General features: G+C 34.2%; 2 protein-coding genes across 3 annotated transcripts; both read right to left on the reverse strand.

Moving 5' to 3' along the window:
• Positions 1-61: 61 nt before the first annotated feature.
• LOC120625441 (ATP synthase subunit gamma, mitochondrial) lies at positions 62-4,313 on the reverse strand. The gene is made up of 7 exons (XM_039892550.1): positions 4,207-4,313; positions 3,848-4,021; positions 3,293-3,371; positions 2,966-3,023; positions 2,550-2,707; positions 1,189-1,353; positions 62-791 (listed from the first exon to the last, which is right to left on the reverse strand). Exons 2-7 carry the CDS (start codon positions 4,009-4,011, stop codon positions 525-527), a joined length of 891 nt encoding a protein of 296 aa, XP_039748484.1. The 5' UTR covers positions 4,012-4,021; positions 4,207-4,313; the 3' UTR covers positions 62-524.
• A 1,837-nt stretch (positions 4,314-6,150) lies between these two features.
• LOC120625294 (V-type proton ATPase subunit C) lies at positions 6,151-27,359 on the reverse strand. 2 transcript variants are annotated; one of them, XM_039892429.1, is made up of 13 exons: positions 27,221-27,359; positions 26,701-26,837; positions 25,384-25,485; positions 23,465-23,516; positions 15,328-15,425; positions 14,388-14,476; positions 13,825-13,923; positions 12,490-12,613; positions 11,224-11,355; positions 10,544-10,641; positions 8,944-9,082; positions 7,497-7,623; positions 6,151-6,576 (listed from the first exon to the last, which is right to left on the reverse strand). In XM_039892429.1, exons 2-12 carry the CDS (start codon positions 26,827-26,829, stop codon positions 7,531-7,533), a joined length of 1,155 nt encoding a protein of 384 aa, XP_039748363.1. In that variant the 5' UTR covers positions 26,830-26,837; positions 27,221-27,359; the 3' UTR covers positions 6,151-6,576; positions 7,497-7,530. The 2 variants fall into 2 exon arrangements, with proteins under 2 accessions (XP_039748363.1, XP_039748289.1); XM_039892355.1 differs by having other exon boundaries at positions 6,151-6,580.
• Between the last annotated feature and the right edge of the window lie 177 nt (positions 27,360-27,536).

A 27,536-nucleotide genomic window follows, 5' to 3' on the forward strand; every position in this document is an offset into this window, starting at 1 on the left:
ATAAAGAGGAAATGTTAAGTATCTACGTTTCTCTTAGACATGATAAATAAAACACAGGATGTACTAAACAGTACTTTTTAATGCTAACCACCACTTTATCCTTACATGAAATTCACTTCAATTAAATTAAACGGCCAAAGAATCGAATGAGTGTTAAAAACTATCTGCAAAGGTGGATAAGCCAGTTATGTGTTTGCGTGCGATTTACAAATACTCAGAAACACTCGTTCGGGAATGTCGGTTATCATACATCACTAAAAAAAAAATGGCAGTAAGATAAATGTGTGATCTTAAACTGATGGTACGATAGCATTCATTGGAATCAGAATTCAGCTATTACCATTTTTCATTATTTTCAAATACGATATTTCATACTTATAGTAAGCTATGGATTGCAATAAATATTTAACAAAAAAAATATAGTAAACATAATTTGTCGCCAACCGGATTTTATAATTTGGTAATCGTGACGGGTGACAGATTAAATATTCCCGCCAATCGAAAACCATAGACAATTGTTGTTTTTAATCCAAAGCAGCAGCACCAGAGATAATTTCGATGAGCTCTCTGGTGATGACGGCCTGGCGGGTCCTGTTGAAGGTCAGCGTCAGTTTGTCTATCATCTCTCCGGCGTTCTTGGAGGCGTTGTCCATGGCCGTCATGCGGGAGGACTGTTCGGAACAAGCTCCTTCCTTGAGTGCGTAGAAGAGCATCGAGGCGAGAGAGAATTCCATGTAAGACTGCAATACATCAGAGTCGAGGGAGTCGTAAACAGCCAGTTTTGGAGCACTCTGAAAATGAAATGCCAATTGTTACAATAAGATTTTTACTTTCAACTCTGATTATAAACGAAAACTAAAATAAAACTACAGACTCTTTAAGAGGTACATCATTTACTGTCTCTGAAAATTATCTGTGAAACCGAAACTCTAAAAGTTTTTGAGTAAACCATTGCCATAGTTTTCACTGAAAGAAATCAGATACAGCCCTAATATCTACATCTCGTACTATGCACGTGTCGGTCTTTTAAACACTTAGAATATTTAGAATTAATTTGTATAGAAAAATAAATATGCTTCTTTTGAGTTAATATTCTTACACGGTGACTTCCTATGAAATATACTTATGCACCCTTCAACATTCCGTTACACATTGTTTTCAAAAAAGCAAGTGAAAAAGAAACAATACCTCAACAGCGTTCCTGCTGAAGAGCGGCAAGTTGGACTGCGCGTACGACACGACGGACTTGAACTTGTTGTAGATGATCTTGCCGGAGCCGAAGTCATAGCCCGACGTCATGATCGCGTTAGCGATGCGCGCCGCGTCCAGGAAAGTGGGCGGCAGGCGACCGATCTGGAAGGTTGTAGTTTGCCAATGTATTAATATTACTTTTTTCCGATCTAAAGTCGATTGCGCGGGTGGAACTGCCATCATCATCTGCCAGAAGCCTTCGAAAATAAAACTCTTTACCAACGAGTGAGAGAGTCCAGTGACAGTCATTTAAGTCACTTGACTCTCTCAAATGTCACTGAGATTTGGATTCCTCCTGTACTCGTGTCTATTATTTATAAATGTTCAGCCACAAGCTCTACCTGATGTATTGTAGGCAAAGGGCATTGCCCATTTTCTTAGGAGCTTTGGGCCCCTAATGACATAATATTATGTCACGAAGGTTTTAATTTTATTACATAGAAAAACAATGATCTTTAAAAATTCTGCAAACTATTTTGATTTATTCACCCAGGTTTAAGAAAATCTTTGTTTAAGTTGCTGAAATTGAGGTTGACACTCGGTTTTGTAAGTCGTTTTTATTATTAAATAAAAAAAGTATCGTAATTTTTCAATCGATTTCTAATAAATAATTGATTGAAATACAGCTCCGATATCTGGCAACATTTAGATTCTATTTTATATTGGCGGTGGTGCAAAAATAATATAGTCAATTAATCATTTTTTTTGAGTTTTTTAATGGTAGGGTAAAAGAAATGTTGATAAAACACAAATAACCATAAAGAAATCAGGCAATTTCATGTGACACGCCGCCAAATCCTGGGCCTGTCCATGGGCAATGTCCTTTGAGCTTTTAATAAGATCAATTTTACTCTGACTCCTCAAATGCGAGCTTGCAAATCTTGTACTAAAGGTACAGTATTTTTTTTGATCTTCAATGAAAATGCTGAGAATTTTTATTAGTCCACTCTAAGTTAGCCCTTGTCTGCAGAATCTCATAGTGATGATACAGTCTAAGATGGTAGTGGGTTAAACTGTAGAGGTAGTTATATAAAATCCATACCCCTAAACAGTTTCTATGCAGCATCATACTGGAACACTAAATCACTTAGCGTTAGGGTATGTCTAACAAACAGGGCTATGTCAGTAGGGTGGTAACTAGCCATGGCCGAAGCCTACTAAGCTATGTGACATAGTGACATATAATCTACCATAAGCATTTAGTCACAATTTGCGATTCTGTACTGCCCGAATTAACATTTGCTTAGACAGTTAGACCATGAAGAAAACCATGTTCAAGAGAGCATGTGTTTAGTTACCTCATTGCAAACACTGATGATGTGTTTGCTGTACAGTCGTTGCAGGATGGCACGGGACTTGTCTCCCACACAGATAACCTTGATGTTCTCTGCTCCAGGCTCGCTTAGGCGGGTACGAATCACCTTTGACACACCAGTGTGCACAGCTCCGCAAAGACCTGGTGGTGATGGTACACATTATTAACACACCCATTCCTGATTAAGTAATAAATATTACACATTGCATTTTTTCTAAGCTGTTTTACAACATAAACAATCTTTACATTACCCATTAGATTCAAGAAAGTTTAAAAAAAATAAAGAGTTACATTCACATACTTTATAAAGAAAATCACTTTTTATTTTACTTTGTTTATCTACATGCAGTTACGAAATAATATGAAGTATTAAAAGTAGTGTTGCCAGCTTTTACTCACCCCTGTCAGATGTCATAGCAATGAAGAGCTGCTTGGGCTCATCTTCAGGTGGAGCTACCTATAAGAACAATAAAAATTACCTTATATGTTGCTTTCCTGTATATTACATTGTCTGTGAGATCATACATCAAAGAAACAAAAGCTGTACATAAAAAAATACAGCACAGCCTAAAAACACAGCTATAGTGTTAAAATTTTTTTCTGATTTAGTTAACAGTCCCAGACTTGCATAACTCTGAATCTTCCATACTTAATCAAAAAAAAGAAGATATCATGTTCCTCAAATCAGAAGAATTGGTACATAACTCCTTAACAAATAATAAATACCTCAGCCTTCTCGTAAAATTGCACAGCACCCTCACCATACGGGCGAGCTGCTTTCAATTCACGCTCAGCACGAGTGTATCTGAAAATGATTAGTTCATAGCTATCACATCAAGAAACTTAACCTTATTAGAGAAATCATGAAAAAAGTGTCTAGGATTTATGTAATTATTGCTAACAAGAATTAGTGTTTGGTTGATGTTACCAAAATAGTCACCAAAAATTTGGCATAATATGTAGGCCACTCCGCACTCTCTAACAAGATAGAACTATAAAATGTTTTTGAAAAGGAGCAATTTGCTGAGTTTCTTGCCTCTCTAACAGACTGACTTGATGTTTCCAGTTTTTATAAAATATAATTTTGTTGCAATTTTACTTAACAATCAATGACGGAAAACATTGTCATTAGATTGTGATGACTTTAATCATACATAGAAACCACTTTATAGTGTAGTTTTTTTTGCTAATAAACATTGTAGGTACCTACTATTTGTATTCCTTTCAACACAATCAGAATTTAATAAACTTGTATGGTTTTAAAAAAAAAACTTTTCTTACTTGGCAGCTGACACCATCTTCATGGACTGGGTAATCTTTTGGATATTCTTAACCGACTTCAAACGAATAGAAATGGCTTTCAAGGTAGCCATATTTCGGCTTTGCTGATGGTTAACCACCATGGTTACCTGGGTGCACACACCCGGTGCTAGACGGCCCAACATTTTCACAGCTCTGAAATTATTAGCACTTTGTTAAAAAAATGCAGGTTATGTCTCCTAAGTTATGTAAGACTGCTACCCTATGTATGAACGTAAATGTAAACTGAATTAATGAATTAATATCTAATTTGAACCTAAATCACTTTAAAATGGGTGAAATTTAAATAATTTAACAGTGATAAAAGCACAACTACTAACTTTTATTGGATTTTTTGATAAAATGAATACACCAGCCGACAAAAATGTCGCTGGTCGGAAGGACGACGACGTTCGTTCTCGCAGTGTTGCCACTTGTCAGTATGACAGACGTGACAGTTGCCCACTTTATTAAATTCAATTAAATAATCAAGAAGAACGCAGCTCATATGGCTGAAAACGGTAAAAGGCATTAAAACTAAGTATGGCTGCCCAATAGTGGTTACATATTGTTTTGGTAACCATCAAGTCACATGGAGCCGCTTGACCCAAGTGTCGCAAGACAGTGGTATTTGGAAATCCCTACAAAAGACCTATTTCCAGTAGAGGAAATCATTCGCAGCATTCGCATCATTCGGAAAATCTCGCAGAACGGTTGATTTCCTCATCGGATAACAAACAGGCTATATAGCTCATTATTTGCGCAAAAGATCAGCCTAATTTTTCAGAACGGAAGCATATATGAACAAGTATTAAAGAAGTCATCAATTAGAATCGCGGTGAAGTTTTACCGTAGGTAACATTATATAAATATTTTCTTTATTCCTGCGTCAGATTGCAGAAATTTCGTATTATGTCTAAGAAATAATCGCAGCTCAAAATGACAGACTATTAATATACACGGAATAATTTGACACTCACTACTGAAAATGCTGTCAGTGTCATGAGTATTGAGTAGAAAGAATAGTTTTATTTTCATGGAGAAAACCGGGTCTTCAATTTAGATGATTTATATTCACTATATAAATCCCTGTTTTCGGTGTTTTTTGCTTAATTTTTGTTTTAGATTTTACACTTCTTGATTAAATGATGCCAGCACCGCAAGAGAGCGTGAATAATGCAGAACAAATTCAGGAGCAACCACCTAGAGAAATAACGCAGACCGACCATATAAATAAGAAATTATTAACTTCTCTGTTCAACAGAATGAACGAAGGTGATTCTTTGTTGAACAAAATGTTGGAAGATGATAATAAAACAGAGGAAAGCGATGAGTGGAAAGACTGAGGGTGTCAGTGAGGTGTTGTACTCATAAATCATAATGTAATAAAGTTTTTCGCTCCAATATCTTTTTTCTTAATTTATAATTACATAAACCTAGGAAATAGAAGCAAATAATCGAACGTTACAAAAACGAAAGTTAAATATAATATCTGCAGATTTTTAAATAACTATTTGTATTGATGTAATTACGAGGAAATCTTGAAATGATAAAATAGTTATCAATTAATGGTATGGTGCTTCAGAATTTCCTCATTTTGTTTTTTAACACTAATACATACTTTAAGAATAACATAAATATTGCAAAGAAAGCGGTGATACCCTAGTGGTTAGGGATTTGGCATTCCTTTGGGGGGTTATAATCTATATTTTTAGTATTCATTAATTATATTGTATGCATCTTGTTTGATGTTTTGCCATTATTTGTTATGCTGTGATCTCAAATCAACAAGAGAAAACTTGTAAGAGTAATGCCATAGAATTATCAATGGTACTGCAAGACACGACATTGCAGAAAACTTTGCAAAATGAAACAATTCTGTATTTCCTTATTTACATGATGGTATGTGATGGTGCAATCTTAGATAGTAGCCAGCTAACCTTTTAGGGTTATGATAGTTTAATTAACTCCTAATCGGTTTCTGGCGGCATATCTCTGCAATAGGTTGGTAACTAGCCACAGCCAAAGATTACCACAAAAAATAAGATTTGCCATCATCGTCTGCAATCTATTAACGTCTGGATGGGTACAGGCTTACTCTCTCATAGGTGATACCGTTTTAGAGCATAAAACCACCACGCTGCTGCAATGTGGGTTTGTGGGCTTAGATGTTATTAAGAATAAAACAACAAAAAAACAGTAACTTGAATAATATTTTATTATGTACTACACAAGTTATAATGAGGAATGTTCTTATTTACATAGCTCTTGCATAAACTCCAATATAATTTTTTGAACAATTTATTTTATACATTTATTTATACAGTGTCGCGAAAAAACTACTCTATATAATCGACGCAACTTTAATACTGAAAAATAAAATTGTTGCGTTTCAAAAAATATTCCTTCAACCGGAATTTTTAATTCGCGGAATTTCTGCCAAAGCTCAAATTACTCTAAGAAAATGGCATCTTAAATAAATATTTCATTCATAATAATTATTATATATATAGTACAGTGTCAACCTGCATCAATAAAACACGCAAAAATCAAAAGATAACTGTACATACAAAAACAAAAATGTAGAAATATAGGTATATTATATATTGTCTTAGATTTTTCAAGGGCCAAGGTTGTAAAATGTTTTCAGTTGTATCTATTGTTCACTAGCGCTTAGATGGACAGACGTACAGCAGCTCTGCCTGGTAACACTACCTGGAAACAAACAAAAAAATTTATTATAACTCAAAAGCTGGTGAAGTGCAGGGTACTTGTAAAAATTCATGTTTTATCTTCTACTCTTATACTAATACATAAAGCAGAAGAGTTTGGTTGCTTACTTGAACATGATAATCTCAGGAACTACTAGTCCGATTTGAAAAAGAATGGTTGAAAACGGGGGTTTGTTTCCCTTTTGAGAGCTTCTAAAGACTAAACGGCTAAAGTTTCAATAACATCATGTATGACAAAGTTGTTCCCCTATAAAAGTTCTAAAAAAGGTCTTCGACATCATATGTCTTTCTTTTAAGTTTGACTTATACGCAGACGAAGTCGCGAGGGACTGCTAGTATTGAATAATTCAAACTAAATGTCTTTGTACATCATCACTTAGCTAACAATACTGATCAAGTGAAGTTTTCGTACCGTAACGCTCAACGATTGGCGATAAGTCTATACTTTACTAGCCATGGTCCAAACCTCCCACCAGACCAGACCAGAGAAGTTCAGAAATAATAACCCAAATCATCTCTGCCATCGTCAAAGGTATCCCTTACACCAATTATTTATTAACCACAAAATGAAACAGACATGGACAGGAAAAAATAAAACTTAAAAACTGGGATAAATATGGCTTAGTAGCGATATATAATGATTTGTTTAAGTGATTACTTCTTATGGGATAAAACCGCTTCGTTACGTAACGCGTTACGGTAGGCAGATTCCACCCCTCTCGCTCTAGTCTAAAACCACAAACCTCTCTTGAAGTTAAACAATTTCAATATTAAATAGTTAAACTTCGATTAGTTTTTACTTTATAACTTTCGTCACACGTCGGGCGTTCCAAAACGCACGGGGGATTTTTTTTTAAATTTATTTATTTCAAATAAAAACCTTTTTCCAGGCAGCTCACCTAAAAATAAATTGTAATGCGGTCCCATGTTTGTTTATATTTTATCCACCATCTCAATGTTGATCTTATAGAAGACGTACGGGAAATACTCGGACTGCCCGAACCCGAGACCAGCCAGTTCTGCGGTCTGCAATCAAAATTCAATTTAAAACATCTACCATCTACTGCAATCACCAAACCGTCAGGCCAGTGTGGTTTTTATAGACAAAACCTCTGGCTGAACAAAGGTTGACGGGTTAGTGACAGTGGAGTGCACTGAGTTTCTTACCAGGGTATGCATACAGCAAGAAAATTGCATAAAAAGGCAAAATTCCTCCTCCTATACTAGTTATATATTATTTTAGGGTAGGCAGTGCTTTTGTGCATGTATGAAGTACACGCCACTGGTTGGTGATTGCCATAGATGGTAATATTAGCACAGAGAAATCTCCTGCACATCTCAGTTGTTTTCCCTTTTATGAGTAATGCATGATAAAGTGGTATGGCAAACTATAGTTATAGCTTATCAGCTGGAAATTCTGTTTCTCACAAATTGTGCAAATACATATGAGTATCCGTCTTTTATTTATGTATATGTTATTTGTTAAAAAGAAAAATATCTAATATTACATATATCTATGATTCATGTCATTATGCATTGTAGTAAGGTCTGAAAAAAAAACTAACAAAGAGAACAGTATTTTGAAATTATAACAACCCGTCAATTGCAGTGTACCATAAACATTGAGGATTGATTGATGATAGCCTAATTACTAGAAGGTATTACTATTGTTACTCCGTTATTGTAATGATCATGTTTTTATTTTTAATTTTTGTTGTTCTCCTTTCAATTTGTATAGTTAAATTGACTATGCATATAGTTAGTGTAATAGGTGTTAACCATACTAATTGAATAAAAATAAATAAATAAATTATTGATTGTTTGATTGATGATAGCATAATTACTAGAAGTTACGTTTGTTGCATTATTGTATCAATCATGTTATATATTTATGTTATTTTTTCAATTTTCTTTATTTTGTTCTCTTTTCAATTTGTATAATTTAATTTACTTATGTAATTAATTTTTTTTTTTTACTATGAAAAATAGTTTTATAATAAAGGTGTTATTATAGTTTGCATGCCATAGAATGGCAGATTGTAGCACAGGACTTGTTGTTTTATTATAAGATCAAATTTGTTAACCTGCAATCACGAAAATAAAGATTTGAATTTGAATTTAATTTGTGTAATTGGTGTTGTAAATTAATGATCGAATGATTATTGATTGATTTATTGATGGATTGATCGATGGATTATGTGGGCTATTGGGAAAGTGGCTTTGGATGGATGGTTGATTGATGATTGATTGATTGATTGATTGATTGATTGATTGATTAATGATTGATTGATTAACGATTGATTGATTGATGGATCGATGGAGTATGTGGTATCGAGGCGGGCTCACGTCCTGCGCGTTCTGTCCGTGCTGCTGCGCGGAGTGGTCGAGGTGCGCGTACAGCTGCTGCAGCACGTCGCGCAGCTTCTTGAAGCTCTTGCGCGCCGGCACCATCACCACCGCCTGGAAGTTCACCGGCAGCCCGTACCTGCGACCAGCACGACACGACACGTGTAAACGCAGCTTTATACTTTACACGTATATTAGTCTGTGGTACACTGTGACGTGTATTCTATGACTGCAGAGTAAGGTGAAATTGGCTATCCTCTACGTAGAGTGCAAGAACCTGTGTTACGTGTAAACGCACCTTTTTACATTACATATTAGTCTAGTATTAATCTGTGGTCCATTGATATATTTATTTTATGACTTAACTCTGCAGTATTTGCTTTGTATACCTTTTTTCTTTTTGCCTCTATTGTCATCATTATTGTTATGTTTTTTATTAACTACTAATTTGAACTGTCTAGTATTTTCATACGACCCCATCACTATTTCCGAAAACCCATAAACCGTGACCGCAGAGAGCTATCATATTTATATTGAATCTTTTTAAACAAACAAATCAACCTTAAAACCGGGCAGCTGAAACTTGTTTCACACAGATCAAATCTTGATAATAATGGAAATCTTGTTCTAACCTGAGAATAACTAGATTAGTAAAATAAATTACGCGGTGTCAACCATTTCATCTGCTGTTGAAAAAGGTCTAGCGGGTCACATTACAATGGCAACAATGTGACCCAAGAAACAAAATCAAAGCCGGAAAGTAGAAGATCTAAGATAATGACAGTTTTTAGCCGTATTGGCTATTTGAAAATTTAATGTATGTTCACAAAAATATATCTAAATTTAATAGAAAATGTAAATAATTAATAATACAATAATTTGAACATTAGAAGCGAAAATAAACTTGAAGTGCAATATACTAGACTACATAAAATAAGTAATTCATTTAAAGGAAATGGCATAAAATTTTACAATTTACAATAAAGTACCAGTTGATATCTTGGAGACGTCTCTGAAAAAGTTCAAAGTTTGTGTGAAACGTAGGCTTAGTCTATTTATAGGACTACTATTAAGGACTACGTCAACGATAAAAATGCTTGGGTGTAAATATTGCTCTAACCAGGTTGATTCTTTAATAGTTTTAATTGACAACAAAATAAAAACAACTGTTTGTTTGTTGTGGGCTTCTCCTTAAACCAGGGCGCGTTTGGAACCCTCGCATTTAGTTATAGCTATCGCCACCAACTCACTTCTATGTTATATTTTACATTTAATGGAAGCATCAAAAGTGCCACATATGTGCCTATTTGAATAAAGAAATATTTGACTTCGACTTTAAGACCATCTAAGGAACCATCCTTAGTAGCAATCGAGAAAGGTTTTCCAAAAAAGGTAACTCTATCTCAAGCGTAACTTGCCACAATGGTGGTATTTTAATTGGCACTATCGACGATGATGTGGGGTCTTCAACGAGGAGTATACCTCTGTATGACTAGACTTACTCAGTGGTATCACTAATAATATTTTTATGGTGTCCCAGTAATCCGTTTCCAAAAGACCTTGTACAAATTCATGGATGTATAGTACAGTATGCACCTACCTAAGCACGGACTCGACGAACACTCTTAAAGCCTTGACGTGTATCCAGGCGCAGAAGCACTCGGAGAAGTTCACCTTCAGCCACCTCACCAATGGACCCTGGCACAAATACAACCTATTATATAAAAATTTTAACTTTTAGAGTTATTTTGTCTGTAAGCTCCTTTGCTTATGTATGATAAGGTATTTTACTTAAGTTATGTTATTCAGTTTATTTGTTGTTAAAAAATCATTATTTGTTTTTATATTTGACGAGTATTAAGAAATGCAGAACATGAAAAAATATTAAGAAATGCAAACGCTACAAAGGTAACTAAAGTACTTATAGCAGTAGTAATGAATTTTGTGGCAGAGCTCGTCTGGTTATGCTTATTTCGGCAGCCACACAGCATTGCTCTGTTCCGGTCCGAAGGTCGTGGTTGCCGGTATAATTACAGACAAGTTTTGCAGGACGTGACCTTTATTTATAGCCCATGGTTATCCATTTACCACCGGGTGGGCCATCTGTTTTGTGCGTCAATTATTACTACAAATTTAAAAAAGGTTAGTGTGCACTAAGATCGATATATTCAATCTGACAAATAATTAACAAAACCTTAGATCCCTCTGAATCTAGTTTGAAGGGCAAAGTAAAGATGCGTGTGCGTGCGTGTAAGTGCGTGCGTGCGTGCGTCAACTCACGAACTGCTTCTTCTTGTCGGTGACGAGCTTGGTGATCTCGTTCTTGCCGGCGGCCAGGTCAGCCTCGTTGTACGAGAACTCGCGCACGATGAACTTGCGCTCGCGCGCGTGGAGCTTGAACTCGTCCACCACCTACGACGGTCACGATTACCATAAGGGGTTGTGTACTGAGGTTAAAAGAACTTTGCGTATTAATAGTCTATTTATCTTGATAGCGAAAAATGATATTCTTGACGATACTTCTGACTAAATCGTCTGCTTTACACGATTCAGTAAAATTTTCTCTATACAAAAAAGTTAAGTATAACGACAATTTGAAGTAAATTTTTATTACTTATTTATTGAAATGTTCTGATCAAATAAAAAGCAATACTATATATGTCGTCATGGAGTATTATTATTGTTTTAAATTTTTATTTAGTAATTTATTCTGATACTAGTTGACACTGTTGCCCGCGATTTCGACCTCGTTTATTTTGGGGTTTTAAAAATAATGCAGGAACCTTTAACTTTCCCGGGTTTACAGCATTCTATGACAGTCTCTATCATATAAATATATCACAGTGATAAGTTAGACGGTCAAGCTATTAATAGGGAATATTAATCTACAAAAAAAATAGATTTTGATCTATTTTTTTTTAATCGTTCGGCCTAATTTTTTTTAATATTGATGATGTAAGTCCTGTATATCCATTTTACATATTCGAAATTAATTAATTTCAAATGGGCCTAGTATAAGGACTTTTTAAAGATCAAGTCAGCCTGTTTGTAGTGACTCTACCACCGGTTCGGAAAGTAGATTCCAGACCCAGAAGAGTCGGCGAGTACCTAACTCAGCAAATTGCTCTTTCTCAACATCATTTTACAATCTTTAGAATTTTACTGTCCTGTATGCTTGATGACAGCGAAGCGGCCTGCTTCCAAGCAGCCTTGTCGTTAAGAAATTTATCAATCATATAGTAACCACGATTTATGAAATGAGTTTTATCACATTGTTTAAACTTATGCATTGGTAGGTCCAAAATTACCTTAGGAATCATATTATATAAGTATATACTGAATTCCACAAATAACGTATGAACCTTTCGCAGACGATACATATGCATATCAACTCTTCAAACATGGTCGCACGTGTGGCAGTTATATCTAAATCATATAAGTGTTATATTAAACGGGTTTAAACTTCTCCTTTTCTCTTTTACTGTGCTATGGCATGTAGAAAAGTAAAATGTAATTGTCAGGGGATATAATCAAGTGATGCTTTACCTTCTTGAAGAGCGTGACAGTGTACAGGCCGTAGTCGTTGTCCTGGTGGATGAGCTGGGTGGAACGTGGTACGATCATGTTTGTGATCTTCTCGTAGTTGGCGTTCCAGTCGTTGAACATCGACCTGCGAGTACATCCAAATATTCACAGTGTTGCCAATAGATGGCGCTCTCTTGATTCCATACAAATTGCAGAGATATCTTTACCCGCAATCATATAGGTAGACGAAGCTAGAATATCTTACACTACGCCTGACAACCTGCTTCATATGTTCACTAGATGTTGCCCGCGTGCTTCACTACGTTTATCAAGGTATTTTACAAATACCGTGGGGACCTTGCGTTGCCTGGGATAAAAAGTAGCCTTGACATAGGCTACTTTTTATCCCAGGCACTCTCCGTCCTTTCAACTAACCTTATGCCAATAATCAAGTTGATCGGTTGGTTAGTTAGTGCGCAGAGGACGGACAAACATACACACTTTCGCATTTATAATATTAAGTTAGGATTAATGATTGTTTGTCGGTAGGATTGTATCTAGCCACAGCTGAAGCCCCCTCACTAGACCATACCAGAGAAAATTTCGCCGGGACCTCCCACTTGAAACCTCAGCGCTCTTCTGCGCCAGTCGAAATCATGTTATTATTATTTACCCAAAATACGAAAATAAACAATTGGTAATCATAAATTTGCTGTGCTGGGTACTGACGACTGGTACGGTTATGATACTAAGTTATGTACCATAGAGCGAAGAAGACTCGAAATATATCACTTATTAAGTGCGTATAAGATGCGTAGTACTGTCATAAACTAATAAACGAATGGACCTAGGAAACAAACCATTATTGGTACGGTAACGTATAATGCAGCATGCATTATACATTACCGAAAGGACTGTTGCCAACGATTTTGATCACGATTGTAATTTTTTTTATCTCGGGGTACCATTATTTTCCCGTTTATAGGTATAGCCGTGCATAGGTAACAAAGGCTGTTTTTTTACATCCTCCATTAGATTAGTACTTTACCAGGATGCAAGTTGTATTATGTTTTATGTATCCATCAAATGTCCAATAAAATAAACAGTAACATTTTATAATTTTTGTAACATTAGAACGGATGGCATGGCATGGCATGTGGCTAGGCATTACTTTTAGATTTGAGCATAATATTTGCACAGAAAACATCACTATATCTACCTTGTCACATAAACGCTTTGAGTGTCTCAAACCTCACAACGTTTATCCTACCTATTTTTCGTTAATTGTTTTATATGTCGTCGAATGTCGTGAGTTGATCAGTAAAAAAAAAAAAAACCTAAGTACAGTTTACTCACTTGGGGACGATGACAAGCAGCGTTGTGAGGTATTCGCTGTCCAGAATGAAATGCTCCTTTTTGACCAGGTCAGCCAAGTTTCGCGTCAAAAGACTGCCACTGAAACAGTACATTTTAGTTCATATCGGTCTTGGCAGTAAAAGTGACTCGTATGCCGTCACGGCGAACGGCGTGACGCTTTCTTACGCCGTCATGCTCCCGCTCTCGACCCTTTGTGCGATGTATATTTTGATTTTTAAATTATATGCAATAGCTTATTTTGTTATTTCTTTCGCATAAACTTTTTTAACTTAAGGATGTAGAGGAATGATCCAATGTATTATAGGGTCCCTTTAACTCAAATGGAACAACCAGTGGCGTGCACTGGGTTTTTGACCAGGGTATGCATAAATCAGGTGCTTGGCATAAAATGGTAAAATTCGCATCCAATACGAGTTATATTAAAAAAATATGGGTATGCAGTGCTTTTGCGCATGTATGAAGTGCACGCCACTAGGAACAACCTAACTTATTATGTATAGCAGGAAATGTATTTTTGGTCCTGGAATATACATGATACTTACGTTTGTTTCTTTTCTAAGTTCTGTAGGTTTCCCTTCAGCGAGTTGTAGGCGGACGACTTGACCTTCAGATCAGCGTCTATTTGTCCCACCTGAGATACCACATTATTGCTTTTAGAACGTTCATAGTTTCACCAGATGGAGCCACTCGCGAAATCTCATTACCAGCTCACTACAGGGCATGGGTACGCCACAATGAGAGGGGGTTAAGGCCGTAGTACACCACGCTGGCCCAGTGCGGGTTGGTGGACAATATCTAAAAGTAGTCTAAAAATAAAAGTGCCATCCTTTTCACTAGTCTATTTATTTTTTACTTGTAATGTAAATCTTTAAGTTACTTGACCTTTTAGGGAAAAGTTTATTTTCAAACACTCTTGTGTTGCATTTCATTTCATTAATTATATTTTTAAAACATACTTTACACTAAAAACAAATAAAAATTTCTATATAATATAGATTATAAGACAAGTTAGAAAAATAGGTTAATACTATTTGTAGACTTGTTAATTTAGAAATTTCTTTACAACACACTGACTTGTTTATTTTTAGTTATTTACCATTAAGCGTTTGAAATTTCCACAGAATACTCGTAATATATCACTGACATAAACCAATATAGAAATGGTCCTAAGAATCATACCATTATATGCTGCATGATATATTATCAAAAAGTCTGTTGCAAACGGCTTAAGCCGTAGGGGGTACCATTAATTTCCCGTTACATAGGTAACAAGGCTGTTTTTACATCCTCCATTAGATTAGTACTTTTCTAGGACGCAAGCTATATACCCATCAAATGCCCAATAAACAAACAGACACATTTTAGCATTTCTGTAATATTAGAACGGATGGCATTATTTGTAGATTTGAGCATAATTTATGCACAGAGAACAAAATTATGTATGTGGTAAATTGAGGTTAAAAATATAAAATACTCAAATACCTGTTTACTGATGATATCGGCGATGTTGCGGAGGCTCTGCTTGATGGGGTACTTTGCCATGTCCCATTGGAAACGGGTCAAATAGGTGGGCAGGTCACCTGCAAGATACCACCAAATAATCGCACATATTTCAAGGCCATTCTTCAAGTAATTACTAGGTCCAAAAATTAGTATATTTTTTTTTCACAAACTTGTGGTTTTATGGTGAGGGGGGAGCATCAATATTTTATTTTTACAAACTTGTCTGGTAATGTATTCAAATAATGTATTCAATAAAAATAAGGAACAAGTGTTCGTTTTTGCTGATATATTTTAACTTTTTTACTTTTACTTGATTAATTCTGGTTGGGTTCATTTGTTAACGTAAGTCATGGCTTGAAAATTTTAACACATTAAAAATACATTTATTTCAATTAGGCCTACTTTATAAGCGCTTTTGGAACGCCAAGTTTGTAGTGACTTTATTACTAATAGTTAGCGTATTAGCACATTTTGTGCTAGGGATGTACCGAAATAGAAACTGCATGCGTGAAACAATAAATTTTGCCAGATGGATGGGACTCATTTGCGGACCGTTAATTGTCGACTGACAATGACCGATTTGGAATGGTGAGAAATGATTTCCTACAGACAAGAATGGAAAGTAGTTACAAAATTATTGCTCGGTGAGTTATAATCGCCACTAAAAATTTTTTTATGCAAAAATTGTAGGCAAATTGGTAATAAATATTCCGGTAGAAGATAAATACCCGAATATTTTAAATTGTTGTTTCCATTTAAAAAACATACATTTCAATTTTGGACATGAAGTGGGCACTAAAAATAATAATAAAAATGTAACCGACTTCAATATTTTACACAAGTACCGTAACATCCAGTGGATAACAATAAGGATGGTACTTTAACCTACTTATTATTTTTTCACAAGCTCACCTTAGTGAAATATTTCAAAACATGTATAGCTTATGCCAAAATCTATACGAGAGAACGCACCGGAGCCTTTTTTGAAGTCGGTTACCAAACATACAATAAATTTCCAACACCTCATAGATGAAAAAATGTTTACGCGTAAAAAATATTGTAGAACATAATATACAAGCGAAATGTTTTTAATCATACATTCAAGACCTTACTATAATATAAAATCTGCTACACACATAGTATCACTATGAGATGTGAAAAAATTACAACGAAAATATTTTATTCCTAATAAACAATAAAATATTTTCTTGAACTCAATCAATCATCGAAACAAAAGTTAGATATTAAGATTACTTTTATTTGTTTACTGTGCTAAAGACTGACAAAAAAAAAAAAGAGAAAACAAGCAAACCGAAATCTATATCAAGACAGGCCAAACGAAAACTATACATTCACTCGTAAAATGCACACATTACATGCAATTCATCCATCATACATAATTTATAACATAATATTAAAAAAATGTAAAAATAAAATTATCCTCAAACATCATCTGTCAATAGCAAGATATGTAAATGATTGTGAGCTTAGTCAATATTAGAGTTTTGGCCTACGCCAGATACAATGCTAGATTTTAGGTTTATGATTTTCGATAACACACTTTTTTTTGTAAAACCGGTTGCACAGCACTACACCTTTCAAATTTAATTGCCATTTGTTAGAACATACAAAGTATGTCTGTATGTATATCATATTCATCGCCTAAAACCAATGTAAAAGTATTCAAATATGTTTTATGGCTTCGAATAAAATGCAACAAGGCGAGATTCATGCTATCTCGCTTGAAATAAGGCACTAGGTATATGACGCGTACTCATCCAATCACGATCGAAAACGTTTCGAACGGCTATATGATTCGCTACAATAATTTTGCATTCATCAATGTAACAACATCTGCGCAGCTGATTCGCTGTAACTAGATAATTGGTAGTACTAAATTTTTACAAGTTTTACATGCTATACGGAAAAATTAAAGTAAAGTTCCGCTAGACGTGAAGAAAATGTTTTCGAGGTGTTTTAAAAACTGCCGTATCCGCAACGCCGCATTGTCGTCATCTAAAATATTATGGATGATTACATATAGTAGCGCGATAACACAACTAATTCTTACAGCAGAATTAGCAGGCATACAAAGTTCAAAGATTTATTTTAAAAAGACATTCACCTTACCACTACTGACTAAAATAAATAACACGACCAAACCTTAACATTAGACCAAACCAGAAAGAGTATTTCCGCAAGTATATAAACTTTTCGTAGTCATAGTATTGACAAATGATGTAGGAATTAATACGACACGCATGCATATACATATCACAATAAGTCATGCATAGAAACACATAAAAGTCAAACCACATACGTATCAAAATATGCTAACATCTAATCTAATGCTAAGCTAGTATCAAAATACAACAATAATAAAATTAATAATATTTTACCTTCAATTTAAAACGTTTCAAAATTTATTTTCACCACAATATAAATATAATTTAACGTTTCTTAGTTAAAACAACGAAATAGTTCTGTGCAGCATTTTGCATTTCAGATCAATATACCATAATAAAATATATCTGAATAAATAATTACACCTAAATCATAAATTTAATATAAGTATATATTTAATAATGATAACATTTTAGAATTATTGAAATAACACACTATTGAAATTAAACTTCATTCTGTGTGTTTCCTTTATTGGAGTAAACATAGCGGCATTCTCATATTTCACCCTTAGAAAATAGAAACGGAATCGACAAACACCGTCGAGGTCATTCGTTAATTTATTATAGTGGCAAACTTTGCGATATGATATGGCGTCGTTGAGTTTTGCGGTTTGTGTATATGTGATAAAAGTAACGTGTGAGGCGCGCCCCTAAAAGTCCTATTGCAGACATTATATGCCAAAATTAATGCAAAATAAATGCAACCGCGGCGATATGTCGCAGTGGCGTGCACTTCATGCACAAAAGCACTGCCTACCCTAAAATTTATATATTGCTCGTATAGGAGGAGGATTTTTGCCATTTTATGCAATTTTCCTGGTAAGAAACCCAATGCACGCCACTGGATGGAGGGATGTACTGATGACTGTACTTTTTTTTTAATCTCGAAAATAGTTCAAGCTAATTCTGTTCACAGAAACTAACTCAAATACACATAATATATAAGTTTATATAATAGCAAAAAATATGCAAATAATAAAAGTAAAACATATTTGCCAACCAAAATATAAAAAAAAGGTCCAAAATTGTTATTAAACAATTTCATGGACGCGGGATAACGCACATATTACATAATGTGAACTAAACACGTCATAGAGGGAGAGGTCAGACCTTTATACTACGGGTTAGTTTATAAATACAGCGTTTGAATTAATCAGCTTCTTGAAATTTCCAATTAGCTAAAGTATGTTTGTTGTGTATTTATAAACTCGTTGGTTTACAAAATTTGTAGCCGCCAAAAGCAACATTCACAAGTGGAGTGTATAATACTGAATGAAATTTACCTAACTCATAACATTTTAGCGTCACCCTAAACTTCACAGATATAAAAAAATTTAAAGTAGTTTAAATCGGAATACAACTATGTCATAATTATATTGTCAAACAAAATTCAGGATGGCGCTTCGTATATCACTTCGACCAGCGCCACCTGTTGGGATGTAAAGGTATTAGTTTGTAAAAAAGATACCGTCAACTTTGAAAAACGCAATCACTGCCATCACATTATATTAACTGTGTGAAATACGTGTGTTCCATTTATGAATCGAATAACATATAACGAAATACATAACGACAGGTAGCGCTAGCGCTATGCGTATGTTGTTCTCACAATTAGCCAGGTTACGACCTACCGGGTATCTAAAAGCAGTTTGAACAGTATTTGAGACTTATGGCTTGTGACTCTTGTTTTAACGTTTCGATACTTCCGACAGGTTGACATCTGTAGCCTTAGTATAAAATTTGTACGCACCGTATCGAAAGTCTGTTCTGACTATCGACACTCTGTAACGTCAGAGTAAAACGAAATGTATGTACCGTGTTTTAACGCTTAAATTCGTCTACACTTCTACAGCAACATAATAAAAACAGGATTACAGAATTTGCAACTCCACAACGTGTAACGTTAGGTTCATTTTACTTTAACGGTAGTGTTTTGATACTCGGAAACGATTCCTCGTTTGCGAACGCGCAAATCTGCTACTAATGACACTGTAGCCTTAGTACTCGATCGCATTCGAAGAGTCGTTATCGAGTATGGAAATACTTGAACATCGGAGTAAAATGTATATTATTTGCATTTAGTTAAAGCTCAAATTTGCCTCCAATTCTATAGTTCGGGCTCATTCGTAAAACATAAATCAGGATATAGTATACGATTTTCGACTCTAAACCCATTGTCATTAAGTCTTTTTTACTTTGACGATACAGATCCAGACAGAAAACGACTCCTAAATTGCTAGCGAGCAAACCCCACTAAGGCTACTGTTAATGAAAGAAGCGATTCGCTTTGAAGTGTTCAGGTAGCGCGGGAGTCAAGCGAAGCCTCAAATTTCGTTCAAGGGCAGCGTTAGGGGGTGGGCGGCCCTGAACCTTGCGTCAGGATGTGGTGGCGCTCCTCGCAGTCGTCGTCCTCCCAGCGCGGCGAGCTGCGGCCGCTGGAGGGCTGCGACGGGTGCGACTGGTGCGAGGCCTCACAGTCCGAGTGGTCGCGGTGCTCGCAAGGCCAGCAGCCATGGTGGTCAGAGTAAGCCGAGTCCGCGACCGGCGAGGTCGGGGTGGGGGGTGGCTCGCCCCCGCCGGGGTCCGCGTATGAGTCGATGCCTGGAGTCGGCAGAGTTGGTGATGGCAAACAGGCTGACCGGGCAGCGTCCTTTATTTTTGACTTAGTGATATTAAAAATCTGGCCGACTTTGTATTTGTCGTGCCGTTTCGAACCTCGATTTTGCGAGTTCGCTACCAACTCTGCAAAACATTACGGTTGCGTTTAAGCTATGATATCACACGTCACTTGATCCCGTATATCTTCGAGTGGCTCGGTATCGCGTCTTAAATCATATTTCACACGAAACGATTAATAAAACTACGTGTTTGTTATAGTCTCATCATTTTGTGAACCAGGGATTTTAATTAATGTAGGACGTTACAAGAGGGAAGGAGTGAAGAAAGAAAGAAAGAAAAAATAAAATAAATAATAAAACAAACTAAATAGTAATTACAAAAAAAAAGATAAGAAGCAAGAAGCATGGTCGAATTTTAAAGCTTACGGCTTAGCTATGAATGTTTGTGAGGCAGTGATTGCAATGAACTATTCTGTCGGACACAATAACTATTACTTATTATACTTGTGCATTTTACAATAATACCCATCGAACAATTATGCCAGTATACATTGTATGATACATCAAAATATATAAAATATACTCCGCGTAAATTCTGGTGATCTGCTCGTTACCTCTAAATCTGTTGTAACTTTATTTATGTAACATATTTCGCATTTCTCGTGTGGTCATAGCGGAGTAGTAAAAGGCAGTTTATAACGCTCAGAGATCAAAGAATTTATTAATATCGACGTGTATTCACCACGGTAACTAAATGACGTCAGCGAATGCCAGATAAAAGATATTGGTGGACGTTATCACTGGCTGAAAATAATCTTAGAATTTACTAAGTCATCTATTTGTCTTTCTGAGTGAATTTCATAAAATAACTAATACAACTAAATTAATTGAAAACAAATTGAATTCTTACCTTCAAGCTTCACAAATATTTGAATTCCATTTAATAATTGATTTCTCTGTTAAACTATGAACTTTGTATTCAAAAATTATCATAGTTAATTCAATAAACATACTAAAAAGCATTAGCGAGTGATTTCTCATAATATATTTTTTTTTAAATATTTAAACGTGATATCGGCTAAAAGAAACATAAAATAAGAAAAATAGCATTTTTTATATAAATATATAATAATGTATTATACGTTTTATAGAACTTATTAAGCTCTAAGACTGTAGAAGCTGTAACATAATTACACTCTAGTACATACAAATAATCACTTACTTCCGCAAACTTTTTTCCATTTTTCAGACACTGAAATGCAATTCCAAAACTAACATTCACAATCTAAGTGTCATATCATCTAAATACATATTGTGATAAAAACAGCCCGTGTATGCAGAAAAGAAGCTTCAAAACATACAGAATTCATCCTTGATAATGAGAATGCTAACAAAATAGATATATACAAAATTTCATTTTCGTCATGACGTTTATGATGGTGATCATATATTACATAATTTACAAGATATTATAATTATTTTGATAGATGTTTGCAATGATTACTTTAGAACTTTTCTGAGAACTGCCCTTCTTTATGATACCTTTTTCGAATATTTATGTAGTTGCATAAATTATATGAGCATTTTATCTCTGATTTACTAGATTTGTTAAAATTTTATAACAAATTAAGAAAAAGCGTCGTATATTTCCTTTAGATGTATTAAGTTAATTGGAAATATATATTTTGTATTTCTGTAATATGTTACGGTGTATATTGTTCTTTTCTTGATCGAAATTTAAATTTAATCGTCGACTAAATTAAAATGGTGACGCAAAATAAATTCTTAAAGATAACATACAGCATTTCAGGTAGCATTCCACACCATCAATTGATGGAGGTTCCACATAGTTTCATGTAAGTGAACCTCAGATAAAAATAAAAACACTGTCCACCCAACCAACATTCTTAGCTTTAAAGTAAATTGTTATTGTATAATCTTATCATCGAATCTCTTCTAACAGAATACCAATTAATTGAAACGCTAAAGATCCGACATTCAGTATACTGAAACGAGAGATTTCAAAGATTTTTCTTAAGTTGTAGGAAAAGATTCGTTGACAATAAAATTTTAACTATACATATTTATATTTTACAAGTAATATAAGTTAGTGCAATAGCTCAATATTTATATAACCAGCGGAATGAGATGCCGATAATAATTTTGCAAAAAGAACTTTGCCTTATTAAACCAAAAATGTTGAAGATCTTTGATGTAATATTTTTTTTACCATAAAAAGAAACAGAAAGTCGTTTATCTTTAATATTTTGTGGGACCAAACGATTGATAACGATTTTTATTCACTTAAAAACGTTATCGTTTTTATTTTTTTGACCCTATGGTTGTATGTATACAGAAAAAATATATATAAAATACATATACACATATTATTTTATAATATTGTGTTAATGTGTTATGATTTAATTAATATAAATGAAAAATCTTGTAAGTATATGAAGGATAATGTAAATATACATAAAAAAGTTACGGTCAAAGCGTTAATTAAGATACAATATTTTTCTTATTAACATTAATTTTTCTTATTAATTCATCATCATCACAGCGAGTGGGTAACCAATAACATTTAAAACGTTCTCGTATTTTTTTTTATTTCAAAATAAAAAAAATGTCCTTGCTTAAGGTAATTTACAGCTAATACTGGACCAATATAAATATGATGGAAAAATGTATCACATTGATCTGAATAATATTGTGCAATTGTGTGTAATTGCAAATAAACATAAATACATATAAAACATGGAACGCTGATGTTTCGTTATCAATCAATATTTTAAATAAATGACCGATTAAATATTATAACATGCAAAATATATTTAAAGAAATTACAAAACTTAAAAAAAAAATACAAAATTAAAAATAAATAAACAACGTAATTTGAAATAAACAATTAAAGACCATCGAAATCCAGCGACATGCTAAAATTTTTCGCACTACTTTGTGCTTTTAAATTTTTTTATTCATTCTACCTTCATTATTATCCATTTTTTAATTAGTTCTCATGCTGGCAGCACCCTATTCGTAATTTAAAATAGCTTTAAACTCTCTAACGAAAATTCCCCAAACATGCTACAGAGCTTTTATTACCTCTCTATATCTCGATTTCATCTCATGCAAATGTAAATATTTGTTTAAAATAGATAACACTTTCTAGTATCGTATTTTGCTAAGTTGTAAAAAATTTAAGCTAGCAATAATGGCACTAAACAAAAATGTGTAATTTATTTTGAAATTCAAATGAAAAATGTTTAGTGCCATATAAAATTAATTTTTGAAATAATCAAATCTCTCACTTACTGTTATTTGCCATCAAATTCTCATGGAGCTTGTCACGTTGATCTTCTAGTACCTGTTCAAAGTAATAAAAAAATTAAACCAGATGTGCCCACTGTTTATTTGCGTGTACACTACTACCCCATAAATTTATAAAAGCGTGAAGAGGTTATAGTAGCTGTAGGAACTGTGCAATTTTGCAGGGACGAATAGGTCGTGTTTATCTCTAGTTCTCTGCATTGGTATTATTCACCATTGGTTGCCTGGAAAAAATCGCTATGAAGCGATAACGCTGCCAAATTGTATACGTTTTGTTACACTTTTCTTTTTTTATGTTCTTTTCAAAGAATCACATCACATCAAACTGTTGGTGCACAGACCAACCAATATACACACTTTTCATTTATAAAATTAAGGATTATTCTTTTACGAATAAAAATCAATTTTAAAGATTTTTTTTTTATTCCACTACAAGTTAGCCCTTGACTGCAATCACACCTGGTGGGAAGTGATGATGCAGTCTAAGATGGTAGTTGGCTAACCTGTTAGGGAGTATGGTAAACATACCCTAATAGGTTTCTACGCGGCATAACACTGGAGCATTAAATCGCTTAGCGGCACGTCTTTGTCGGTAGAGTGGTAACCAGCCAGGGCCAAAGCCTCCCAGACCAGAGAAAATTCAGAAATTATACATCCCAAAACACTGGACCTCCTACTTAAATTCATGGCACTCACCGTTGCCCGGGGAGGTAGTCTTTTAACGATGCAGTATATAATAGTATTTAACTTAATTTAATTATTTTTAACCGGACTTACTTCAATGTTGTGTATACCTGTAAGTGATAACTGTACTTGGACAATAAAGTATAATCTAAAATGATTAATGATAATACAGTGTATTGTTGGTATACCTAATGAAATAAATAAATAAACATAATATTAAAAGTAGCATTATACATCAAAAGACTTCAACAGTCTACTGCTGGACTTGAGGCGTCTCCAAACAGTAGGGTTTGTCCATAATAGCCATGCTGGGCAGACAGGTTGGTGGTAACAGCAGAGGGAAGTAGTAAAATAAAGCAATGTTCTGCCCATTCTCCGTTATATTCCCATAGTCACCTCATACAACACTCGCCTGCACGGCTAGCTTGGGCAGGAGGATAAAAATTTATCTTCTCCCACAGCTTTTTCAACTCCTACAGCACAGGCACACAAGTGGAAATAATATCCAAATAATATGTCTAATAATAAACAGGGGTAAACTTCTCCTATTCTACATTCCCGTGATTTAGCAGGTTTTCAAGTTAATTATATTCCCTGTCAGGGGATATTTATTTATTTCATTAGATATACCCACTGTATTGTCATTAATTATTTTAGATTATAGTTTATTGTCCGAGTACAGTTATGACTTACTGTTATACACAACATTAAAGTAAGTCCAGTTAAAAATAATCAAATTATGTTAAAAGCAAAAATAGTAAGAATAAAAGAATTAATATTAAACAAATGAAAATAATGATTCAAATTAAAAAAAAATATATATATAATTAACTTGTAAATTCTTATATTATAATCACACAATAACTTGTATTTTCTTTAACCAGAAAACATATATTGAGACCAATGACATATAAGTTATATGTTATGTCATTGTTATAATAAATTCAGCAGTGAGTGGTAATTAATTAAATTAACTGTCCTGTATGTTGTTTAAAATAAGGAGTTTATTTCTCTCTCTTATTAATAAACACACGTTTCTGCACTTGGACAGCATGGTTGACTACCGCTTAACCCTTCTTTTTCTCAGAGGAGACTTGTGCCTTGCAGTGGGTTGGCAATGGGTTGACAGTAATTAGTATAAGTGCAGAAAACTGTTTGCTGATGATCATGTTGAAAATTTGTGTATGTAGAAAATCATTATATGAAATTAAATGACTTACCTCGCCCAGGTACTGAGCAACTTTTCTGGTGACGGTCTCCACAAAGGTGTCCAGTTTACCGAGGTCATCTGACAACCCCACCAACTGATCCAATGTACCAACCTAAAATCGAAAATAAGTCTATACAGATGAAAGCAAAATAACTAAGAGCAAGACTAAAATAACTACTGAGGGGCATGACATGTAAAGTTTTAATTTCTTAAGAAGTATTCTAAACTATTATTATTAAACTCTTTATTTGTATACCACAACATTAACATATTTAAAATATAACAAAAACAGAAACATATCGAACGAAGTAGTAATACAACAGGCGGCCTTATCGCTTAATAGCGATCTCTGCCAGGCAACCTTAGAATTAGACTAAAGTAAACTATCATATATATATATCCTTTCCTTTATATATAATTTAGTTATAACTTTGGGAACCAAATTGTATAATTGCGTTATCATCGTAATGTTATAATTATTATTCGTTTTAAAATAATGTTAATGCTTTTGCACGCCAATTTTGGCTGAATATGAAGGTCATGAATTATGCATAACATCTACTTTTTTTGTACCATGTTCAAGCAAAATTTAATAAATAAATAAATATTTATATCTACACTAAGTATTATCACTGCTTTCCCCATGTTTTTTGTGTTTTTCTATTCTATTTTAGTTAATAAAACTAATATTGAAAAAAAAAAATGTTAGGTATATAAATGCTTTAATTAATTGCACTAGCAATAGTGATGTAGGGTAACTACAAATAAAAGCAAATAACATAATTTATAAAAATGTATGCAGGCATCTTTTCATACATTGGCAGCCTTATTGAAATTTAATGTTACATAAGAGATAAAACAGTCAGTCACCTCAGAAAATTAAACTGTAGTTTAACTCTACAACTTTTTAAAAAGGTAGAAACTATTTCTTTCAGTATTCAGTTAATTAAATAAATAAATATAATGGCATTTTGAATTAGATTTGTTAAAATTATTTATTGTAACAGTAGTGTCTGCAATATTATACAAATATTTACAGTTATAATATATTCTATACTAATTTAGTGATTATAATATATCTTTGAATTTGATGATACTACAGAATTTCTTATTGATAATTAAGGTAGAGAGCATTAATATTTAATTATTATCAAAAATTTGTTTCTACTATAATATTTTAAAATAGGTTAACTAGTACTCCTTTATGGCATAATGTAATATGAATAATAAATATTCAGTAGTAATAAAAGTAGTATGGTAATATGGTAATATGGTATTCAGTAGGCTATCAGGAATGCTTTGGATTATGAAAAAATTAAATAATTACCTTCAAGTCAGGAATTGGGAATTTGTAGTTGACACTGAGGTTGCCTGATTTCGTCGCATTGTTCAGGGTGTCCCAAGTCTGCTGGCAGGTCTTGTCGCCAGGTGCGCTAATTAGCCAGTATTCACTCATCTTGATCACTAAAAACAATACATCGAAAGTGCGATAAAATTAAACCATATCGTCCCGATTGTACATGTCTACGGCTACTCAAACATTCGGTATTGCCCGAAAAATCGATTTTGTAAGTCCTTCACCCATGGATGCAAGACACTCTGTGGCATTTTAGCCCAGTTTTCCCACCTCACATACTATGCAGTGAATCAATAACGTCTCCAGGCCGCGACGCCCACTCGGCCGGCAGACATCCTGGCGCCTGGCTCACGTCACCCCGAAAATTCACCCTTACACATCCAAATTGGTGCACCCTATACCATCAACTTTGACAAGTAATAGTCGCGCGCAAAAGCGTATTATGCCCGTAGTAAGCTCATGGCTAGCCTCTAAATATCATAGTACTTACCCGGTATTAAAAAATATTGCTGTTTAACACTATTTATTTCAAACAGCAATTATTTGGTGAAATCACAAGACGATACGGGGCCAGCCCTACAACACCGCCATGAAAATTCACGTGATGCTGTGCTGCCATCTACAACAACTGAGACAGCTGATTTACGTCAATTGTCTATGATAATCTTTTAATAAAAATATTCCTAAAAAAATACTTTTTTAGTATTGATTTATAGATAATAAGTAATGTTTACATCAGTGGATAGGTTTACATTGTTTCATAATTGTTTGATAAAACAGTACGAGCCAAAGAACCTTTGACAAGT

The sequence above is a fragment of the Pararge aegeria genome, chromosome 1 (genome assembly GCF_905163445.1).
Source record: "Pararge aegeria chromosome 1, ilParAegt1.1, whole genome shotgun sequence".
Taxonomy (NCBI): domain Eukaryota; kingdom Metazoa; phylum Arthropoda; class Insecta; order Lepidoptera; family Nymphalidae; genus Pararge; species Pararge aegeria.

What these genes read in the sequence shown, in the direction of transcription:
- LOC120625441 (XM_039892550.1), bottom strand. Translation starts at nt 4,011, where the DNA reads ATGTTGGGCCGTCTAGCACCGGGTGTGTGCACCCAGGTAACCATGGTG. An exon ending in AATTTTACGAGAAGGCTGAG is followed by an intron (nt 3,024 to 3,292) that starts GTATTTATTATT and finishes TTGTTCTTATAG; the next exon opens with GTAGCTCCACCTGAAGATGA. An exon ending in TGCTATGACATCTGACAGGG is followed by an intron (nt 2,708 to 2,965) that starts GTGAGTAAAAGC and finishes CATCACCACCAG; the next exon opens with GTCTTTGCGGAGCTGTGCAC.
- LOC120625294 (XM_039892429.1), bottom strand. Translation starts at nt 26,829, where the DNA reads ATGAGTGAATACTGGCTAATTAGCGCACCTGGCGACAAGACCTGCCAG. An exon ending in GAATTTGATGGCAAATAACA is followed by an intron (nt 15,426 to 23,464) that starts GTAAGTGAGAGA and finishes GGTATCTTGCAG; the next exon opens with GTGACCTGCCCACCTATTTG. An exon ending in CCGACAAGAAGAAGCAGTTC is followed by an intron (nt 10,642 to 11,223) that starts GTGAGTTGACGC and finishes TATTTGTGCCAG; the next exon opens with GGTCCATTGGTGAGGTGGCT.